Source organism: Heptranchias perlo, chromosome 5, assembly GCF_035084215.1.
Source record: "Heptranchias perlo isolate sHepPer1 chromosome 5, sHepPer1.hap1, whole genome shotgun sequence".
In the NCBI taxonomy this organism is placed as follows: domain Eukaryota; kingdom Metazoa; phylum Chordata; class Chondrichthyes; order Hexanchiformes; family Hexanchidae; genus Heptranchias; species Heptranchias perlo.
Genome location: NC_090329.1, coordinates 110813614 through 110837064, shown reverse-complemented (window position 1 = coordinate 110837064; position 23451 = coordinate 110813614). Strand labels below are relative to the sequence as shown.

The window sequence follows — 23451 nt, the reverse complement described above, 5'->3', positions numbered from 1 at the left end:
GGATCTTCCCGCTGGTCAAGAAAAAAACATTTTATTTATACATATACTCTTGAGAAATGTGATGGTTGTGCTCGAGAGATGTGGGATGATTCTGCCATCTGCACCCCCCCCCCCCCTTTTCATGTTGAAAAGCACTTGCCTTCATTTAACAGCTGCCTCTGATGGTACAAATGATGTAAATCGGCTGTAACGAATCTGTCCAAAACACTTCTGGAGAAGGTTTTACTTTTAAACATGCTTATTTTACTATATGGATGAAATAACAAATTAATTGGTATTAAGAGTAAGATATCGAGTGTTCTGCCTATTAAATTAATCTTTTTTGAAACACCGAGTTTTCATTCCATTATCCAGGACTTCATTTCAATTTTTGTTTGAACGTGAAACACAAGTTGATGACTTTTTTTTCTACTTGTCCTAGATTGAGTTTCGAGATGTTAACACGGTAAGAAACGGTTCAGGTAACGTCTTAAAATGAATGTGAGCCTGGGGAAGAGAGATAGAGGAGAGATTTATCTTACCACTGACGTTGTTAGTTATCTACTGGCTGTATATATAATTTATTGTTTTTTTTAAAGAATAATTGTTTCGTGGCTCTGCGGTGCCCTGATGGAACTAATAATGGGCAGACCTTATCAAATAGGCAAGCTTTGTATCAATGTTTGGGGAAAAAAGTAAAAGATTTGGATATATTTTGTATTTTTTACGCTCTTTATTACAAGACATGGTGGATTCTGATGTTCCGAAGTGAGAGAGCAAAGTTTGACCAGTTTGTATATTTATCACGAACATTTAAACATTTGAAATGTCTGCAATATCGCGGAACCCCATTGATTTTCTAAATATGGTGTGTAATATTCACAAGGATTCTATACAATTGCAAGACTTGAATCCAACTTTTCTTTGCTGTGTGTTGTGCATTTGGTGACTTCATTTCCCGTCCGCTCTTCAAGATGTTTTAAATCTTACTGGAGAGAGAGGAGATTGGATTCTATATTAATGATCTGATTCTTGTCACGACTAAACCCTCTTGTTTTCAGTAAGTGTCTTACGAGATGAGGAATCACTTTAAGATAGCAAGAGAGTAATTAGTTTAACTCTTGCTTGGTTTAAAAACGACTCCATTTCTAGTAGAAAGAACTATCTTAATATTCCAAGGTAACGACGTGGGTAATTAATGAAGTGTATAATTGGTTTTACAATTTAAACATCGATCAAAAGAAATACAAAGTTAATCATTCAAAACATGTTGTGGCCTTCTTATCCATGATGTTTAACAACAATTTGCATTTGTATGGTTTCTTTAACATAATGAAACGTCTTGTGGCACTTCACACAGAAAAGAGACCGACTACGAGTGGTAGAGGATTTAGAAGAGTTGGCCCAAGGCACAGTCAAAAAGGTAGGTTTTGAGGAAAGTTTTTAAACACTAAAAAGAAATACTGTGTCCCAAAGCACTTTACAAGCAATGAAGTACTTTTGAAGTGTAGTCACTATTGTAGTGTAGGAAACACAGCAGCCAATTTGCGCACAGCAATATCCTACAATCAGTAATGCAATGATAACCAGATAAACTGTTTTGTTTTAGTGATGATGGATCAAGGACAAATATTGGCTAGGACACCAGGTGCACTCCCCTACTCTTCTTTGAAATAGTACCATTGGATCTTTTAGGTCCACCTGAAAGGGTAGACAGGGCCTCGGTTTGACATCTCATCAGAAAGAAACATCTCCCACAGTGCAGCACTCCCTCAGTACTCTACTGGAGTGTCAGCCTAGGTTTTTGTGCTCAAGTCTCTGGAGTGGGGCTTGACCCTACAACCTTCTGACTCCAGGGTGAGCATGCTACCGCTGAGCCAAGGTGGACATCTCGAGGGAAGTAGCAAGGAAATTTGAGGGAGTTTCAGAAGGTGGGTCAAGATAGCTGAAAACTGTGCTGCCAAAGGAAGAACACTATAAGGGGGATTTAAGGCCATACTCAAAGGACCTTAGGGTCTGGGCTGGAACTTAGGACTGGAGGAGGTTTCAGAGCTAGGATATGTGAGGTTATGGAGGGATTTGCAAAGTAGGACAAGGAATTTGATTTTGGTGTTAGGCTAAGGAGCCATTAAGATTAACCATGATAGCGATGACAGGTGAGTGGGACTTAGTGCAGGCACGAAATGGTGGTGCTTTGGAGAAGGTGAAGTTTCTACAGAGAAGATTTCCGGAGGCCCGCAAGGAAAGTATTGGAGAAGTCGAACCTTAAGTTAACGAAACCATGAATCATGCAAACAAAAAGTGTGTCGATACTTTGTTCATATACTGCGTCATCGGCTTACATTGAAAATATTGGTTCAGACTGTGATGCAGAGGAGAGTAATTCTGAGAAGCATTTGTGCCGAATCTATCGTCATACCTAAAACCAGAACCTGTGTAGAGAATGATTAATTCATGTCTGCAAATTGTACTCGGGGCACGGTATTCATTGTTGCAATTTTAGGATTCACACTGAATTCTTTCAGTAAGCCTTCCTCTTGGTGCAAGAGAGAAATATATATTGGTAGTAAACATATGTCGAACATATACCTGCAGAAAAGTGAAGTAGAAAGCAGACTTTTGACTCCGAGTTAGGGGTAGTTTCAGTAATTTAACATTACAACTTCTGAACATTGATATTTAATTGTATAATTAAACTCTATTCCAAATGAATTACAAGAGTCCTGGTTTTGACAACTCAGTTACATTTGATCTTTATACAGCAGAACGACTCAACATGCGTTCTGTTTGAAAAACATGTCCAAGTGCTGATTTCCTCAGTGCTATTTGAAAAGTAGCTTTACTCCACGCTCCTCGTTGAAAGATGAAATGAACTTTTCCAGATAAACGGCGCTTCGGTGTCCATCGCTAAAAGTGGGATCTCCTTCCCTACCGAGTTCGAACTGTTCTGGTAGTTTAGCCAAATATCTCAAAGAAAAAAAAAGGCACTTCTGAAGGAGTCTGTGATTAGCAGAACTTTCTCCAGTGGAACCTCTGCCCAGAATGAAAGTCTTCCATCTTGTCAGAGAGCTGCAGAATTGACCTCAAGGTTGCGGGATCTGGCTGCAGGATTTGTACTCGTGGTTTGCCCACGGAGAGTCGAGCTGTTATCCCCTTTGGTTTCAGCACTAAGCCATTGAACAGCAACCAGCCGGTTGGATCCTTCATTTCACACTTCACATTTGGTTTGTCTAATTTACACGTGTTGAGCATACACCCGCTTCTGTAAAGCATCTTTGAGATGTTAAAAAAAAAGGAAAATTAAAATGATCTACTAATAACTGCAAGAGTAAGTGTACTGGGACATACCACTATCATACAACCATGCAGGGACGTTTTCACGTACAGACTAAGCCGTTGCTTTCTTATAGCATAGAACTCACCAGTTTCGAACAGGTCGATTACAGTATCTGTTCTGAAGGCCACCTTGTGATTTGGCATGTACTGCATTGGAAACGCGTCCTTTGGGACGTGTTAAGTTTTGCCACATTGAAAGTACCCGCGGCCGCCTTTGTGATTCCTTTCAGATAAAAGCGCAGATCAAATGGGCAGTGCGACATGTTCACCGATCACCCGAGGAACTAATACCGATTTTAACGCACAATGCACCGCTAGCGGTAGGAAAACCTCACTCCCTAATGTGCTTACAGAAAAAGGTCGGGTGTGCCAACCTTCTAGTGATTTAAAAAAAAATCATTCAGGACTGACCTCACTATTCAGGGTGAACTTTAAACAGGAATCATTTTAAATGACAGGCAAGTTTCAGGTGCGAATGGAGTGCTACACAAATATCAACAACCCCTGGCCACATTTTATATAGGTATATGAAACATCTTTTGACAGTAATAGCCACGAATTCTGTTAGTCCAGCTCAAGTACAATGCACAAGCGTAAGAAAGTTTCACTTATAATACCGATAAAGTTGGTTATCTGTATGAAAAGTTTTCGAATTAAATATCGCTGGATTTGTACATGTCTGACAATAGTCTTGTGATAGGGACGTTTCCAATGGTTTTCTTGAAGAACACTTCTTCAATAGTGGAGGGATTCACCGAGCGTAAAGCTGGCAGAAGTAAAAGTAACTTTCCAAAACGGCACGGCTGTGTTGGGTACCTGAGATGGGACAGAAGAAGAAGACTTGTTAGCATTTTGAACGTGGAGAATATTGGCCGCACCGGGCGGTGTAAAAAGAATCACCGCAATGATCGTGTGACGGGAATGACAGCGGGGCAGGGTGGAGGAGGATTGGTGTCCTGACCTGCCAGGTCACCTGCAGCTTTGTGCCCACAATTCCCCACTTGGGGAATGCAAAGCCTCACTCGGGTTAATCAGCCAAATGTGCTTTGCCGGAGACAGGAGGAGGGCGAGCCAACTTGTGTATAACATCTGCTGTCACGTTACAGAGTAACGCTAGAAAGGGGCGGCTTAAAACGACCTTAAAAAACAGAAAACACTTTTGAAATGGGTACTAGAGAAGAGAGCCGGGAATGTTTAATTATTTTCTCCACGGTGAGGATACAGAGTTGGGAACAAGGCATTTTCCTTCACCTCTTACACCAATTGTCAGCATCAATCACTCCCAAGTTGTAACGGCCAGCTTAGATTTAAGGCCAAAGTCCTGTACTTTGCCCCTAACAATCCCATTTACTGTCAACCTTAAACGAGCACCACCCACTCCATCCATGTGCCATTTCTTCTTCCCACCTCACTGCAGTGAGACTGCCAATTTATATGAATTGTGCACTTTTGTGGTGGAAACTGCCAATGATCAAGAACTGGATTGAGATCACCTAAACTCATTTCATATAGGACCTTTTACAGCCAATAGAGAAAGAAAATGTTCATCCCATTGTTCCGAACTGAACTGAAATTCAGACCCAGAGGTATAAATTGAAGAAAAATAATTTATGTAAATGCTATATCAATAATCTGTTTACTGAACTTACTACTTTTAAATCTGCCATTGGACTCGTTGATGAAATTGACTAGCAACTTAATAGAATCGTTTAAGGAACTGAAATCATAAGTTGATGAGAGAAGCCATACCATGTGATGTACCCTAACTTCCAAAAAAACTTTGGTAAAGTACAGCTCCTTTACAAATTATGGTCAGTAGATATCATCAGTAAGACATAGATATGGATTAGTAACTGCCTAAAAAAAATGAAGCAGAGGGTGAGCATAAAAGAAGCTAGGTCACACTGCGGGCTGGAGGGAGAGGGGAGGTATTCAGTGGGATGCCAAGCAACCCATATTAGGACATCTCCTATTGTTGGTACACATAAGCAACCTAGAATTGTAGTCTCAACTCAAGCTAGTTAACTCATAGATAACATCAAGCTCGTGATGGACAATGGACTCAGGGGATGCGGTCAATATCTACAAAGAAAGCTCAACAGGGTTTGCACCGGGGCTGATCAGTGGCAAATAAAATTTAATACTGTTAAATACAAAGTATAGTATATTCAAATTATGACTAGGATGCATATGTACCCTGTGAGTGGGCTGGAACTGGCCAAGGAAAAAGTTGAAAAAGATCTAGGGGGATTTGGATAAGCCAGGTAACTAACCAGTTAGTCTAATATTGATGATGGGTAAATCTCTGGAGCCCATAAAATATGACAAAATGAATACTCACATAGAAAGTCATGGGTTAATTAATCACAATTATCATGGATTTATAAGAAGCAAGTCATATCTGACACATTTAAGAATCCTTTGAGGAAAGAACAGATTTATTGATTTAAAAAATGCAGTGGATTTTGTATATATGTATTCTCAAATGGCATTTGATAAGGTGCCCCATAAGAGACCAGTTGATAATTGACAGCACTAGTATTAAAGGGATGAGGCAGCATGGATAGGAAGTTGGCTAAAGGACAGAAAAGAAACAGAAGGCTTAACAGATGTTTTTGGACTGGAGGGATGTAAATAATGGTATCCTCTAAGGTAGTGTTGGACCCATTGCTCTTCTATATCTCTATATCTATGATGTGGAGATGCCGGTGATGGACTGGGGTTGACAAATGTAAGGAATCTTACAACACCAGGTTATAGTCCAACTGTTTTATTTGAAAATCACAAGCTTGTGATTTTCAAATAAAACAGTTGGACTATAACCTGGTGTTGTAAGATTCCTTACATTTATCTATATATCTATATATGATCTGGACTTGAGTGTAGGTAGCACAATATCGAAATTTGCAGATGACACAAAAATAGTAGCTGGTAAAAAGCATTGTATGGGGCTTCAGGTGGACACTAACATTAGTAGATTGGACAGATAAACATCAGATGAAATGTAACGTGATATATTTTAGGAGGGAGGATAAGGAGAGGACATATACACTAAATGGTAAAACTAAAAGAAGAGGACTGGAGAGACTTAGTTTCAGATACAGAAATATCTAAAAGTAGGAAGTTGATAAAACTTTAAAAGAGTATATGGGACCCTAGGTTTTATAAATATGGGCATTGAGTGCAAAGGCAAAGAGGTAATGCTAGTTCTATAGAAATTATTGATTATGTTGCAGTGGGGATAAATTTTCCAGTTTTAAGCTCCTTATTTTAGGAAAGATGTCAAGGCCATGGAGAGGGTGCAGATGAGATTCATTAAAATGATATCAGGAATGAAAGGTTTAGTTATGAGGTTTATCTCAGTTATCCTGAGAGGTTTTGAGAAGGTAAATTATTTAAAACTATTTCTCGCACAGTCAGTAACTAGAGTGCATAAATTTAAGATCATAACCAAAAGAACAAAGGGAGAGGTCTTAGGAGAAAATAATTCACACAGAGGGTTGTTACGACATGGAATTCCCTACCAGAAACAGTGGTGGAAGCAGAATCCATAATAGCTTTTAAAAGGGAAGTGGATAAATATGTCAGGAAGTATCTCTTTTCATAGAAGGTGATCAACAGTTGGAATGAACTGCCAAGAAGAATGGTTGAGACCAAGATATTGTGCTCATCTGAAAAGGAGCTAGATGCTGCAATCAAAAGATTGTAGGTTTGGTATTCCAGAAGAATAAGGTGAAATTAGCTAAAGGGGCATCATCATCTAAATCTAATGTGTGATCCTCTGAGTTTGTACCAAGAGACAGCAAAGTCATCATTGGCAAAATAGGTGAGTCAAAAATCATGTTTGCCTTACTGAAGTTATTTTTCTTTTGGCAGTCCTGAGTGATTAATTGATAACAAATAGTTAATTGCAGGAAAGTAATCCAGTCATTATTCAACTATAATTTTCAATCTGAAAAAAAACAAGGAATGGGAAACATACTGTTAGAATTATGCTGTTGAGGAGACTAAGTGCAGGGAATAGGAAGCCAGTAACTGTTGGAAGAAATGCTGTGAAAGGTTACATCTGTTGATTTTGATATCCACACAAATCAGTGTAATGGCATCATCTGATCCATCAAAGAATGTGATATTATTATCTTGGATATAGAATCAGTAATTTTAAAGTAATCTAGTGGTGAGTATGTCACTAGCAAAAGTGGACAATCCCAAAACTCCACGTTACTACAAAAATGACATTGCTTCTCTCTTTCTTATAACCCACCATGTTATGTCATTAGTTGAATAGCTAACGCAGAGTATTGTTGAGATTCAAGCCATTGTATCATAAGTGAAACAGTCCACAGAGACTAAAAACATCTTAGGATCATAGAATCATAGAAAGGTTACAGCACGGAGTCCGCACCAGCTCTATGCAAAGCAATCTAGCTAGTCCCACTCCCCCACCCTTTCCCCGTAGCCCTGCAATTTTTTTCCTTTCAAGTACTTATCCAGTTCCCTTTTGAAGCCAATGATTGAATCTGCCTCCACCACCCCCTCGAGCAGTGCATTCCAGATCCTAACCACTCGCTGTGTAAAAAAAGGTTTTTCCTCATGTCACCTTTGGTTCTTTTGCCAATCACCTTAAATCTATGTCCTCTGGTCCTTGACCCTTCCGCCAATGGGAACAGTTTCTCTCTATCTACTCTGTCTAGACCCTTCATGATTTTGAATACTTCTATCAAATCTTCTCGCAACCGTCTCTGTTGCAAGGAGAACAACCCCAGCTTCTCCAGTCTATCCACATAACTAAAGTCCCTCATCCCTGGAATCATGCTAGTAAATCTCTTCTGCACCCTCTCCAAGACCTTCACACCTTTCCTGAAGTGCGGTGCCCAGAACTGGACACAATACTTCAGTTGTGGCCGAACCAGGGTTTTATAAAGGATCAAAGATTCATAGATTGATACAGCACAGAAGGAGGCCATTTTGCCCATCGTGCCTGTGCCAATTTTTTGGAAGAGCTATCCAATTAGTCCCACACCCCTGCTCTTTCCCCATAGCCTTGCAAATTTTTCCCCTTCAAGTAGACATCCAATTCCCTTTTGAAGATTGCTGTCGAATTTTCTTCCACCACCCTCTCAGGCAGTGCATTCCAGATCATAACAAGGTAAAAAATCTTTTTCCTCATGTCATCTCTGGTTCTTTTGCCAATTATCTTAAATCTGTGGGGTTTTTTATTCGTTCATGGGATGTGGGCCTCACTGGCAAGGCCGGCATTTATTGCCCATCCTTAATTGCCCTTGAGAAGGTGGTGGGGAGCCGCCTTCTTGAACCGCTGCAGTCCGTGTGGTGAAGGTTCTCCCACAGTGCTGTTAGGAAGGGAGTTCCAGGATTTTGCCCCAGCGACGGTGAAGGAACAGCGATATATTTCCAAGTCGGGATGGTGTGTGACTTGGAGAGGAACGTGCAGGTGGTGTTGTTCCCATGTGCCTGCTGCTCTTGTCCTTCTAGGTGGTAGAGGTCGCAGGTTTGGGAGGTGCTGTCGAAGAAGCCTTGGCGAGTTGCTGCAGTGCATCCTGTGGATGGGACACACTGCAGCCACTGTGCGCTGATGGTGAAGGGAGTGAATGTTTAGGGTGGTGGATGGGATGCCAATCAAACGGGCTGCTTTGTCCTGGATGGTGTCGAGCTTCTTGAGTGTTGTTGGAGCTGCACTCATCCAGGCAAGTGGAGAGTATTCCATCACACTCCTGACTTGTGCCTTGTAGATGGTGGAAAGGCTTTGGGGAGTCAGGAGGTGAGTCACTCGCCCCAGAATACCCAGCCTCTGACCTGTTCTTGTAGCCACAGTATTTATATGGCTGGTCCAGTTAAGTTTCTGGTCAATGGTGACCCCCAGGATGTTGATGGTGGGGGATTTGGCGATGGTAATGCCGTTGAATGTGAAGGGGAGATGGTTAGACTCTCTCTTGTTGGAGATGGTCATTGCCTGGCACTTGTCTGGCGCGAATGTTACTTGCCACTTACGAGCCCAAGCCGGGATGTTGTCCAGGTCTTGCTGCATGCGGGCTCGGACTGCTTCATTATCTGAGGGGTTGTGAATGGAACTGAACACTGTGCAATCGTCAGTGAACATCCCCATTTCTGACCTTATGATGGAGGGAAGGTCATTGATGAAGCAGCTGAAGATGGTTGGGCCTACCACACTGTCCCGAGGAACTCTTGCTGCAGTGCCTCTGGTTACCAACCCTTCTGCCGCCAACTGTTTCTCCTTATTTACTCTATCAGAACCCTTCATGATTTTGAACACCTCTATCAAATCTCCTCTTAACCTTCTCTGCTCTAAGGAGAACAACCCCAGCTTCTCCAGTCTCTCCATGTAACTGAAGTCCCTCAACCCTGGCACCATTCTAGTAAATCACTTCTGCATCCTCTCTAAGGCCTTGACATCCTTCCTAAAGTGTGGTGCCCAGTTTTCGACACACTAATCCAGCTGGGCCTAACCAGTGTTTTATGAAGGTTTAGCATAACTTCCTTGCTGTTGTACTCTATGCCTCTATTTATAAAGCCAAGGATCCCTTATACCTTTTTAACAGCCTTCTCAACTTGTCCTGCCACCTTCAAAGATTTGTGTACATTACACCCCCAGGTCTCTCTGTTCCTGCACCTCCTTTAAAATTGTACCATTTAGCTTATATCACCTCTCCTCATCCTTCTTACCAAAATGTACCACTTCACGCTTCTCTGCATTAAATTTTATCTGCCATCTGTCTGCCCATTTCACCAGACTGTCTATGTCCTCCTGAAGTCTGTTACTATCCTCCTCATTGTTTACAACATCTCTGAGTTTCGTGTCATCTGCAAACTTTGAAATTATGTCCTGTGTACCCAAGTCCAGGTCACTAATATATATCAAAAAGAGCAATGGTCCTAATACTGACACCAGGGGAACACTAATATACACCTCCCTCCAGTTTGAAAAACAATCGTTCACCACTACTCTCTGCTTTCTGTCCCTTAGCCAATTTTGTATCCACCCTGCCACTGTCTCTCGCATCCCATGGGCTTCAATTTTGGTAACAAGTCTATTATGTGGTACTTTATCAAATGCCTTTTGAAAGTCCATATACCCAAGCACACTACTCTCATCAACCATCTGGACAGACCAGATGCGGGGAAGATGTTCCCGATGGCCGGGGAGAGCAGAACCAGGGGTCACAGTCTCAGGATACGGGGTATGCCATTTAGAACCGAGATGAGGAGAAATTTCTTCACTCAGAGGGTGGTGAACCTGTGGAATTCTCTACCACAGAAGGCAGTGGAGGCCAAGTCATTAGATGTATTCAAGAAGGAGATAGATATATTTCTTAATGCTAAAGGGATCAAGGGATATGGGGAAAAAGCAGGAACAGGGTACTGAGTTAGACGATCAGCCATGATCATTTTGAATGGCGGAGCATGCCCGAAGGGCCGAATGGCCTACTCTTGCTCCTATTTTCTATGTTTTCTATGTAACCCTCTCTGTTACTTCAACAAAGAACCCAATCAAGTTAGTCAAGCACGATTTGCCTTTAACAAATCTGTGCTGGCTTTCATTTATTAGCTCATACTTTTGCAAGTGCCAATTAATTTTGTCCCAGATTACTGCCTCTAAAAGTTTCCCACCGTTGACGTTAGACTGACTGGCCTGTGGTTGCTGGGTTTATCCCTCTCCCCTTTTTTGAACAGTGGTGTAACATTTGCAATCAATCCTCCAGTCCTCTGGCACCACTCCCCTATCTAGTGATGGAACAGGAACAGGAGTAGGCCATTCAGCTCCTCGAGCCTGTTCTGCCATGCAATTAGATCATGGCTGATCTGTACCTCAACTCCATTTCCCTTGATACCCTTACCTGACAAAAATCTATCAATCTCGGCCTTGAAAGCTCCAATTGCCTGAGCATCCACAATCTTTTGGGGGAGAGAGTTCCAGATTTCTATTACCCTTTGAGTGAAAAAGTGCTTCCTGATTTTTCTCCTAAAATGGCCTAGCTCTCATTTTAAGATTGTGATTCCTCTGAATTCACCCACCAGACGAGATAGTTTTATTGAATCTTTTTAACATTTTAAACACCTCAATTAGATCACCCCTCAACCTTCTAAACTCAGGGGAATACAAGTCAAGTGTATGCAACCTGTCGTCATAATTTAACCCTTTAAATCCTGGTATCATACTCGTGAATCTGTGCTGAACCCCCTCCAAGACCAATATATCTTTCCGACCTATTTAAGGAGGATTTTTTAAAATGTAGCCAAAGACTCAAGCCATGTGCTATTAGTTATAATGTATGTTTTAAGGGGATCCAGATAAACGTCCCATGATGGACATTAACAGCCAATGCACTCTATGCAGTATATCTGTGATAGCGCCCATACTGGAAATGTAAATGGTAATGATGAAATCACTGCAAGCTTTCAAGTCACGATCCACAGGTGATTACAACGTCACTATTTATATTTATATACTTAGTGATTCTTTATACATAGCCCTTTAAGAGGAATAGGACTGATCAGAAACAAGCATTGGTATGTAAGCATTCGTAGTAGGGTACGGGATGGATTTTTTTTTTTGAGCACGGTGTAAAGTTATATAGAGATTTTCTGGTATGATTACTTGCGAAGATAAGCAAATCTGCAGGTCACCTGTAGTGAATCAAACTATAAATAAACATATTGCACCATCTTCAGATGCGTTAAACATGTATTCCAGCATGGGTGAAAGTCTAATATGTGCGTCAGCCCGCTCTCCTCTACCTGCTGTGGATGTAACTGTTGAGAGTGAGTTGAGCCTCGTCCTGTAGAGCTGCGATTGCTGAAGCATTACGGAAATTTCTCAGCTCTGAGCCACTCTGAGTGGGAACTAGGAACAAAAGAGAAAAACGGACCTTCTGTCAGAGTAAGTTAAGGCACACTCTTAATAACATCATCTCTGCTCTAAATTACTAAATCACGGTAAAAACAGGTTTGGTATAAATTTCAATAACAGTGTAACCCACGATATTATTTCTGCAATAAAGTGTTCTGTCTAAAGGCTTCGTGAATTTACAGCTGATAAAAAAAATCTCGTTAAACGAACATAGGAAATAATTCACATGTAACTCTTCTCGTAAGAACTGTAAACGTAATTACACAACATTAACAACCAATGTAGAATTTAGAAACCAATGTGGAAGCTGTCACTAGCACATTGCTTATTCTCATTGAAAAACAGATGGAAAGCTTGATAATGTGAACCAGATATTGTAACTCCTAAAGTTAAACAGAGGTTATCAATCGGTTTGACCAGGATGGCCGCCCATCTGATTTAAACCAGTCCATTTTGGGGGGGGGGGGGTTAAGAGAGATATATAATTTTGAGGATTAAAACCCGAACAGGAAAAAAATACCAGTTTTAAAATGTTGGATTGTTTTAAGACTGTACACATGCTAAAGAGCCTGTTCTGTATTCCCAATATCTTTTGTGTTTATTTTTGAACGTTATAGTGCGCTTTTCTGCATCAGTAGTACGAAAAAACTGCTTTCAACCGTGTTACCTTCACCATTACGATTGGAACCCATGAACCTGCTAATATTTGAAAGATACAAGTCCATCTGTTTTCAATGTGTTCAGACCGCGCCTAGACTTTTCATACTAAGCTCAAATATGTGAGTCTGATACCAAGTTACCCCACATGGCCCATGTTAGTTCCTTTCCTGTTCTTAGCTTTTAAAGTTTGAGGGTGTCTGGCTGTGTAAACAAGGGTTTTCTGTGCTCCTGGTATTGCACTGGGTTCAGAGTGGAGACAACGAGCCTCTTCATTCAGTAGAGGCCCATTAACCGAAGTCTTGGAGCCCAACGCATGTTTATTGAGGACCAAGGCTGATTTAAGCCATTCTGAAATCAGTATGAGCACCTGCAGTTTTACAGTTTGTGCTTTCACTGTTTTTCGAGTTAGACAATCTGGCGCTCATGGAGTATTTTTACTCCAGTATTAAAGTGGGTCCCAGTGCCAAAGACCCCAAAACCAGTTCCCGTGCCAAATATCCCAATATATGTCGAAAGACCCCATTACTTGCCACAAATGAGTCCCAGTTTTAAAGATCCCAATTCTAAATCGAATTGCAACACCAGCTCCCAGAGCCAAAAGCCATAGTCTCAGTCCTCGTCCCAAGATAAATCCTAACGTGAAAAATACTGGTCCCGATTCCAAAGACCCCGCACACTGGACCATTGCGCTGCATGTTCGCGGGTTTAAAATGACACTCTACCCTCAAGGCTAATATATGAATGGCAACAAGGTCTCTCTGAAAGTTTGCGCCGGGGATCAAGCTGCTCACTGACCGGCTTTAAAAGTCACGATGCATTTCAAACAGGCGAATTCGGTGGCGTCGACACGGAGCTGCCGGAATCGCGCCACCACCTCCTGCAAAGCGTGGATTTCCGCAATGATTTTGTTCAACTTCTGGGAGTCCGTGTTGTCACTGTTCATCCCTTAGAAAACGAGAGAAGCGCATAGTTATTAGATCTGAAAGTTTACTATCCAACTGTCTCTGCCGCGGTCGCTTCGCTCCTTCTTTAAATCAGGTCGGCGGCTGGATTTGTTTACAGAATGTATGATTTCTCAGAATGATGGTTAAGAACATAAGAAATAGGAGCAGGAGCAGGCCATTCGGCCCCTCGAGCCTGCTGCACCATTCAATAAGATCATGGTTGATCTTCCGACTTCAATTCCCATTTCCCTTGATTTCCCCTAGAGTCCAAAAATCTATCGATCTCAGTCTTGAATATATTCAATGACTGAGCATCCACAGCCCTCTGTGAACCCGGCTGGGGAACGCAGTGATCTTTAACCCTATGTTATCAAATCAACCGCTTCAGACTCTAGTACATAAAAGGTGCTCTTTTCCCCCTCGCGATCCCAGGTTGTGAAACAAAGTTTAAAAACAAACATTATCTTGTACCGCCTGTGATTTTAGCAATCACTCAAGATTTATCTTTTTTTATTTAGTGACCATAATAAAGTACTGAAAGAACTGAACAGCGCCGATTTATTTGCAAAAATGTCAGTGGTGTAAATAGCCAGCACTTTATGTACTTGGTGAGATTTCAGCTTTGCCATCGAGCAGGATACTAACCGTTCCCAGAAAAAAAACTGCACCTCTCTCGCTAACTCCTCCTTTACAAACCCACACCGGAGGTAGTAACTGATCTGAGAACAATCCAAAATGAATTATCAGCGATCGGTCGGTGTCCGAGTGGGTACAAATGATAATTTACAACTTCCACTACAAGTATATAATCAAGGCAACTATTTACTCAACATACATTGTACAACTATGGAGCTTTCGACAAGTGGAGTTAATGGGGCCAAACAAGGCTCCCTCTTCAGCAGTTGGAGTTCAGATCTGCGGGTGTACTTGGGTGCATCTTTACACCATTTGTAATCGGAAGAGTGGAGACTATAGATTACATCTTGCAAAATATATAGCTGTTTAATTAAGGTACGTCTTGTGCTGTTGACGGAGAATTGTCTAAAATTCAGAACTGTCTTCCTCACCATTAGAGACAGCCACTTACACCCGCGAGATAAGGTGAACAACTTGGGCTGGGCTTCGCTGGCTAGTTATAGGCGGCTGGGGTCAGCATCTTCCCCCTTAAGTAGTTGATTTCAAACAGGAACGCAAGCACAGTTTCGGATCATGCCGACACCTTATTAAAAAGCGTGCTGCAACTCACCAGATACAGCTAGCAACGTGCTGGAATCGATGGGAATGGCCCACTGAGCTATTCCCAAAACAAAGAGTTCCCTCCAGGCGTCTTCCAAAAGAATTAGCTGGAGTGAGACAAAAGTCATAAACGTTTGGATTATTTTCGGTAATTCCCGGTTTAATTTTGCTGCTTGTTAGAATACTGATTTACACAAGCAAACTTGAGGCATATTTTTAAACGTTTTTCTCTAAAATGAATCCTATGTTTTTAAATGGTTATCTGATTTTCACCTCTTCCAAAATCTCTCTGTTCCCCGTGTAGTGAAAGTAACTCGTGTCTCCGGCCCGCTGGAGTTCCTGGCTCTTCCGTGCTTTCCCTCCCTCCCCATCTTTCCACAATCTCTAGCTCAAAAGCAAAAATACTGTAAATGCTGGAAACCTGAAATAAAAACAGAAAATACCGGAAATACTCAGCAAGTCAGGCAGCATCTGCGGAGAAAGAAACAGTTCTGAGGAAGGGTCATCGGCCCGAAACGTCAACTCTGTTTCTTTCTCCACAGACGCTGCCTGACCTGCTGAGTATTTCCAGCATTTTCTGTTTTTATTTCCACAATCTCTCACCGGTTCACATCCAATCCGCTCTGGCCTCTTTGCTCTGCTCATTCTCCGGTATGTCTTGCTAACATCGGCTCCATGTAATTCAACACCAGTGCCCCAGACCCCCATGAATTGGAATTCTCTACCTATCTCTTTTTAAAAATAAATAAACTACTTAATATACAGCTTTAATCCTAAATGAAGGATTTAAAAATATATATTTGTTAGTAAAATATGATGATGTCAAAGCCCATTCACCTAGAATCGAAGTGAAGCGGAAACTAGTGGGTGAAGGTCCTTGCAGATGGGTTTTTCTAGCATTTAACTTTCCCACTCCCACCCCTTCCCAATTCCACATGGAAACTGCATGGTCGGTGCGCCAGTGTGTGGCGGCTGAGTGGTGGTATACAGAAACAACCCCGCTCCGTGATCCGCTGAGCCCAACCACACGACTGTGGGGAGGCACTGAACGCAGGCTTGGTACCTCCCTAATGGCGCAGGTAAAATCGGAGGGAGCGTCTTTCCTGGGCTGTTCTCATTCATCATTGTACAACATTCACAAAGACTTGGGAGCAGGTGTCTTGCCGGCATCGATCTCAGGCACAACTCATATATATAGTCAGGGGAGACCAATCAATACAAGGAATCATGTGCTCGTTTAAAAAAATACATATTTTTTCACTTGGTATTTACTTTTTCATTAAAAACTGAAAAACGCCGGAATTTTTTAAAAATGAGGATCCTTTTTCTATGAAATATACATTTTTACCCTTCCCTTAGTGACAGGCTTCCCATCTCAAACCCTATGTCGCTATTAAAAGTTGCAATTCCTTCCTATTGTTTAGTGTGCTTGAATTCTAAGACTCCCAGGCTGCTTCCTTTGTAGCTGTATGTTTACTGAAGAGAGGCCATAGATGTCCTCTTACATAAAACTAACCCGTTTAATGAATGTATGAAAGCACCTTCATTTAGCTTTTCATTTGCGTAGCAACCTGCCTAGTTTCCCTCCACCTTTTATCGTCCCAGCCGCATGTTTCTGTCTTGAGTCGCGTTGAGCTGTTTGGGGTTTAATCGGTTATGACTTCTTCAAGTTACAGTCCACCGTCTGATGTTTGTGGGTGGGAAAAATTAACTCCACTAACCTGATCCTGGAATGGAAGTGTGGAAAACGCAGGCACACTCTTGGCCCATTTGATACTCATGAAGAGAAGCCTGGCGGCAGATTCACAGACCGATTCAGTCGCCACTTCGTATAGGTACATAGGTGCGCCGTTGACCTCGTGAGGGTACTGCGAAAAAGGCCACAGTGTCAATTATTATTAAGAAGGAAATTGGCAGAGCTGCCATTGTCTGTGCTGCATTTCAAAGTGTAGCATATTTGTGAATGTAAGGTACTCATTGAAAGGATTGTACCAATATAAATTGATCTGAGCCATTATTATCGATTTACCGTCTGAAGTCTTTATTTATGAATTAGATATTATACTACAGCTGCCCATACCCTAACTCGCATCAAGTCTCGTTCACCCATCACCCAGTCCGGAACACCTCCATTTTAAGATCCCCATCCTGCTGTTCAAATTTCTCCGTGGCCTCACCCCTCCCTATCTCTGTCATCTCCTCCAGCCCAACAACCCTCCGAGAACCCCATGAAATCTCATGGCATCAGGTCAAAGATGGGCAAGGAAACCTTCTGCTGATTACCACCTACCGCCCTCCCTCAGCTGATGAATCAGTCCTCCTCCATGTTGAGCACTACTTGGAGGAATCACTGAGGGTAGCAAGGGCACAAAATGTACTCTGGGTGGGGGACATCAATGTCCATCACCAAGAGTGGCTCAGTAGCACCACTACTGACTGAGCTGGTCGAATCCTGAAGGACAGAGCTGCCAGACTGGGCCTGCGGCAGGTGGTGAGCGAACCAACATGAGGGAAAAACCTACTTGACCTCATCCTCAGCGATCTACCTGTCGCAGATGCATCTGTCCATGACAGTGTTGGTAGGAGTGACCACCGCACAGTCCTTGTGAAGACGAAGTCCCAGTCTTCGCACTGAGGACACCATCCAACGTGTTGTGTGGCAATACCACCGTGTTAAATGGGATAGATTCAGAACAGATCTAGCAGCTCAAAACTGGGCATCCATGAGGCGCTGTGGGCCATCAGCAGAAGCAGAATTGTATTCCAGCACAATCTGTAACCTCATGGCCTGACATATTCCTCAATCTACCATTACCAACAAGCCAGAGGATCAACCCTGGTTCAATGAGGAGTGTAGAAGAGCATGCCAGGAGCAGCACCAGGCATACCTAAAAATGAGGTGGCAACCTGGTGAAGCTACAACACAGGACTACATGCATGCTAAACAACAGAAGTATCATGCTATAGACAGAGCTAAGCGATTCCACAACCAACGGATCAGATACAAGCTCTGCAGTCCTGCCACATCCAGTCATGAATGGTGGTGGACAATTAAACAACTAACGGGAGGAGGAGGCTCCATGAACATCCCCTTCCTCAATGATGGCAGAGTCCAGCACGTGAGTGCAAAAGACAAGTCTGAAGCATTTGCAACTATCTTCAGCTAGAGGTGCCGAGTGGATGATTCATCTCGGCCTCCTCCCGATATCCCCACCATCACAGAAGCCAGTCTTCAGCCAATTTGATTCACTCCATGTGATATGAAGAAATGTCTGAGTGCACTGAATGCAGCAAAGGCTATGGGCCCCGACAACACCCTGGCTGTAGTGCTGAAGACTTGTGGTCCAGAACTAGCTGCACCTCTAGTCAAGGTGTTTCAGTACAGCTACAACACTGGCATCTACTCGACAAAGTGGAAAATTGCCCATGTATGTCCTGACCACAAAAAGCAGGACAAATGACAAGGTAAGGAGGATGTGTCCCCTGGCTGGGGAGTCTAGAACCAGGGGTCACAGTCTCAGAATAAGGGGTAGACCATTTAGGACTGAGAGGAGGAGAAATTTCTTCACTCAGAGGGTGGTGAATCTTTGGAATTCTCTATCCCCAGAGGGCTGTGGAGGCTCAGTCATTGAGTACATTCAAAACAGAGATTGATAGATTTCTAGATATTAAAGGCATCAAGGGATATGGGGAAAGTGCAGGAAAATGGTGTTGAGGTAAAAGATCAGCCATGGCCTTGATGAATGGCAGAGCAGGCTCGAGGGGCTGGATGGCCTAATCATGCTCCTATTTCTTATGTTCATATGTTCTTAAATCCAATCTGGCCGATTACCGCCCCATCAGTCTACTCTCAATCATCAGCAGAGTGGTGGAATATGTTGTCGACAGAGCTATCAAGCGGCACTTACTCACCAATAACCTGCTCAGCGATGCTCAGTTTGGGTTCTGCCAGGACCACTCAGCTCCAGACCTCATTACAGCCTTGGTCCAAACATGGACAAAAGAGCTGAATTCCAGGGGTGAGGTGAGAGTGACTGCCCTTGACATCAAGGCAGCATTTGACCGAGTGTGGCACCAAGGAGCCATAGTATAATTGAAGTCAATGGGAATCAGGGGGAAAACTCTCCGGTGGCTGGAGTCATACCTAGCACAAAGGAAGATGGTAGCGGTTGTTGGAGGCCAATCATCTCAGCCCCAGGACATTGCTGCATGAGTTCCTCAGGGCAGCGTCCTAGGCCCAACCATCTTCAGCTGCTTCATCAATGACCTTCCCTCCATTATAACGTCAGAAATGGGGATGCTCGCTGATGATTGCACAGTGTTGGTTCCATTTGCAACCCCTCAGATAATGAAGCAGTCCGTGCCCGAAAGGAGCAAGAGCCGGACAACATCCAGGCTTGGGCTGATAAGTGGCAAGTAACATTCGCACCAGATAAGTGCCAGGCAATGACCATCTCCAACAAGAGAGAGTCTAACCACCTCCCCTTGACATTCAACAGCATTACCATCGCTAAATCCTCCACCATCAATATCCTGGGGGTCACCATTGACCAGAAACTTAACTGGACCAGCCACATAAATACTGTAACTACAAGAGCAGGTCAGAGACTGGGTATTCTGCGGTGAGTGACTCACCTTCTGACTCCCCAAAGCCTTTCCACCATCTACAAGGCACAAGTCAGGAGTGTGATGGAATAGTCTCCACTTGCCTGGATGAGTGCAGCTCCAACAACACCCAAGAAGCTCAACACCATCCAGGGCAAAGCAGCCCGCTGATTGGCACCCCATCCACCACCCTAAACATTCACTCCCTTCACCACCGGTGCACCATGGCTGCAGTGTGTACCATCCACAAGATGTACTGCAGCAACTCGTCAAGGCTTCGTCGACAGCACCTCCCAAACCCGCGACCTCTACCACCTAGAAGGACAAGGGCAGCAGGCACATGGGAACAACACCATCTGCACATTCCCCTCCAAGTCACACATCATCCCGACTTGGAAATATATCACCGTTCCTTCATCGTCGCTGGGTCAAAATCCTGGAACTCCCTTCCTAACAGCACTGTGGGAGAACCTTCACCACACGGACTGCAGCGGTTCAAGAAGGTGACTCACCACCACCTTCTCAAGGGCAATTAGGGATGGGCAATAAACGCCGGCCTTGCCAGCAACGTCCACATCCCATGAACGAATATAAAAAAAATTGTGCATTTCTCCAACTCTGGCCTCTTGTCCATCCCCCACTTCCTTCGCCCCACCATTTGTAGGTGATTATGCTCCTACCAAGCACCTTGGGACATTTTACTACATTAAGGGCGCTATATAAATGCAAGTTGTTGTTTTAAAGAATAAGATTGTCAAGAAGGTGGCTTGAAATCAATTTCGGGAGTGAATTTGGTCTTGAGCAGTAGTGGAAAACAGGTAGTAACAATTGGCAGCCTGTTTTTCACCCTGCAGAATTTTCATTTCTATTAACATCAATGGACAAGAAAATCGGGCGGGGTGTAAGTCGGGTGGGGTGTAAGTCGGGCGGGGTGTAAGTGGGGCGGGGTGTAAGTGGGGCGGGGTGTAAGTGGGGCGGGGTGTAAGTGGGGCAGGGTGTAAATGGGGCGGGGTGTAAATTGGGTGACCGATTCATTATTGCCCGCTTTGCACTACCACTGAAGACCACAGTCACCCAAATGTATTACACGCTTTAATCAAATAATAATTTGCAAGATATGAAACAGGTCATTCTAAAACAATCAAAAATACTGCAGCATGTGTTAAACGAGCCCTCTCTCAACCATGCACAGTTTATACTTCTCACTAAACACACCGTATGCCCATGTTTATTCTAGGTGGAAGCTGCTGGACTACTCAGCAATTGTTACACTGTAGGTTTTGGATTTCCTGGAGCTGCAGGAAGCCGCTGACCTACAGAGTGTTCAAAAGTGGATTTTCATTTATAGGGTCGGTGTTAGTTTGCTGAGGGGAGATGTAATCTCAGAACTGAACCAGAGCACCAGCCCACTCTCCATACGGTTTGAGACCATGTGGTCCTTTTCCCCACACAGCCAAGAAGAGCGAAACAACAACAATTTGCATTTATATAGCGCCTTTAATGTAGTAAAATGTCCCAAGGTGCTTCACAAGAGCGTTGTCAAACAAAACTTGACACACAGCCACATGAGATATTAAGACAGGTGACTAAAAGCTTGGTCAAAGAGGTAGAATTTAAGGAGCATCTTAAAGGAGCATAGAGGTAGCGAGCTGGAGAGGTTTAGGGAGAGAATTCCAGAGTTTAGGGGTGAGGCAGCTGAAGGCACGGCTGCCAATGGCGGAGCGACTAAAATTAGGAATGCTCAAGAGGCCAGAATTGGAGGAGGGTAGAGATCTCGGAGGGTTGTAGGGCTGGAGGAGGTAACAGGGACAGAGAGTGGTGAGGCCATGGAGGGATTTGAAAACAAGGATAAGAATTTTAAAATCGAGGTGTTCCCGGACCAGGAGCCAATGTGGGTCAGCGAGCACAGGGGTGATGGGTGATGGGGCTTGGTGCGAATTAGGATACGGGCAGCAGAGTTTTGTATAAGTTCAAGTTTATGGAGGGTGGTAGATGGAGGTGGTAGATGCCAGGAGAGCATTTGAATAGTCAAGCCTAGAGGTAGCAAAAGCATAGATGAAGGTTTCAATAGCAGATGAGCTGAGGCAGGGGCAGAGATGTTACAGAGGTGGAAGTAGGTGGTCCCGAAAGTGGAGTGGATATTTGGTCAGAAACTCATCTCAGGATCATATAGGACGCCGAGGTTGCAAATGGTCTAGTTCAGTCTCAGGCAGTGGCCAGGGGGAGGGCTGGAGTTGGTGGCGAGGGAACGGAGTTTGTGGTGGGGACCGAAGACAGTGGCATCGGTCTTCCCAATATTTAGTTGGAGGAAATTTCTGCTCATCCAATACTGGATGTCAGACAAGCAGCGTGACAAATTAGAGATCAAGAGAGGTGGTGGTGAGGAGAGCTGGGTGTTGTCAGTGTACATGTGGAATCTGACGTGTTTTTGGATAATGTCACCAAGTGGCAGCATGTAGATGAGAAGTAAGAGGAGGCCAAGGATAGATCCTTGGAGGACTCGACCAGAGGTAATGGTGAGGGAGCGGGAAGAGAAGCCATTGCAGATGATTCTCTGGCTACTACTGGATAGATAAGAATGGAATCAGAGAGGGCAATCCAGAGGAGAGGCGTTGGAGGAGTATAGTGTGGTCAACCATGTCAAAGACTGCAGACAGGTCAAGAAGGATGAGCAAGGGATAGTTTACCACAGTCACAGTCATATAGGATGTCATTTGTGACTTTGACAAGTGCCGTTTCAGTGCTGTGGCAGGGGCATAAACCTGATTGGAGGGGTTTAAATAAGGAATTGCAGGAAAGATGGGCACAGATTTGGGATACCATCAGACAAATGGCAATAGTTGCAAAAATCCACCGCACAGTCCTTGTGGAGACGAAGTCCCGTCTTGGATGACACCATCCAACATGTTGTGTGGCACTACCACCGTGCTAAATGGGGTAGATTCAGAACAGATCTAGCAGCTCAAAACTGGACATCCATGAGGCACTGTGGGCCATCGGCATCAGCAGAATTATATTCCAGCACAATCTGTAACCTCATGGCCTGGAATATTCCTCACTCTACCATTACCAACAAGCCAGGGGATCAATCCTGGTTCAATGAGGAGTATAGAAGAGCATGCCAGGAGCAGCACCAGGCGTACCTAAAAATGAGGTGCCAACCTGGTGAAGCTACAACTCAGGATTACACGCATGCTAAACAGTGATGGTAAATAGCTATAGACAGAGCTAAGTGATTCCACAACCAACGGATCAGATCAAAGCTCTGCAGTCCTGACACATCCAGTCGTGAATGGTGGTGGACAATTAAACAACTGAAAGGAGGAGGAGGAGACTCCGTGAACATCCCCATCCTCAATGATGGCAGAGTCCAGCACGTGAGTGCAAAAGACAAGGCTGAAGTGTTTACAGCCACCTTCAGCCAGATGTGCCAAGTGGATGATCCATCTCGACCTCCTTCCAATATCCCCATCACCACAGAATCCAGTCTTCAGTCAATTCAATTCACTCTATGTGATATCAAGAAACGGCTGAGTGTACTGGACACAGCAAAGGCTATGGGCCCCGACAACATCCCAGCTGTAGTGCTGAAGACTTGTGCTCCAGAACTAGCTGCGCCTCCAGCCAAGCTGTTCTAGTACAGCTGCAATACTGGCATCTACCCAACAATGTGGAAAATTGCCCAGGTACGTCCTGTCCATAAAAAGCAGGACAAACCCAATCCGGCCAATTACTGCCCCAACATTCTACTCTCAATCATCAGCAAAGTGATGGAAGGTGTCGTCGACAGTGCTATCAAGCAGC

The 23451-nt window shown here is 43.6% G+C and overlaps 1 protein-coding gene across 1 annotated transcript in view; it reads right to left on the bottom strand.

Annotated features, from left to right (window-relative positions):
• Positions 1-3968: 3968 nt before the first annotated feature.
• Positions 3969-23451, bottom strand: part of nr2e1 (nuclear receptor subfamily 2, group E, member 1) — a 39119-nt gene continuing 19636 nt past the window's right edge. The window contains exons 5-9 of the mRNA XM_067983889.1: positions 16764-16910; positions 15053-15149; positions 13658-13807; positions 12091-12196; positions 3969-4131 (exon numbers count right to left, since the gene is read on the bottom strand). Of these exons, the coding sequence (XP_067839990.1) occupies positions 3969-4131; positions 12091-12196; positions 13658-13807; positions 15053-15149; positions 16764-16910 (663 nt within the window). The remainder of the gene's footprint in view (positions 4132-12090; positions 12197-13657; positions 13808-15052; positions 15150-16763; positions 16911-23451) is intronic.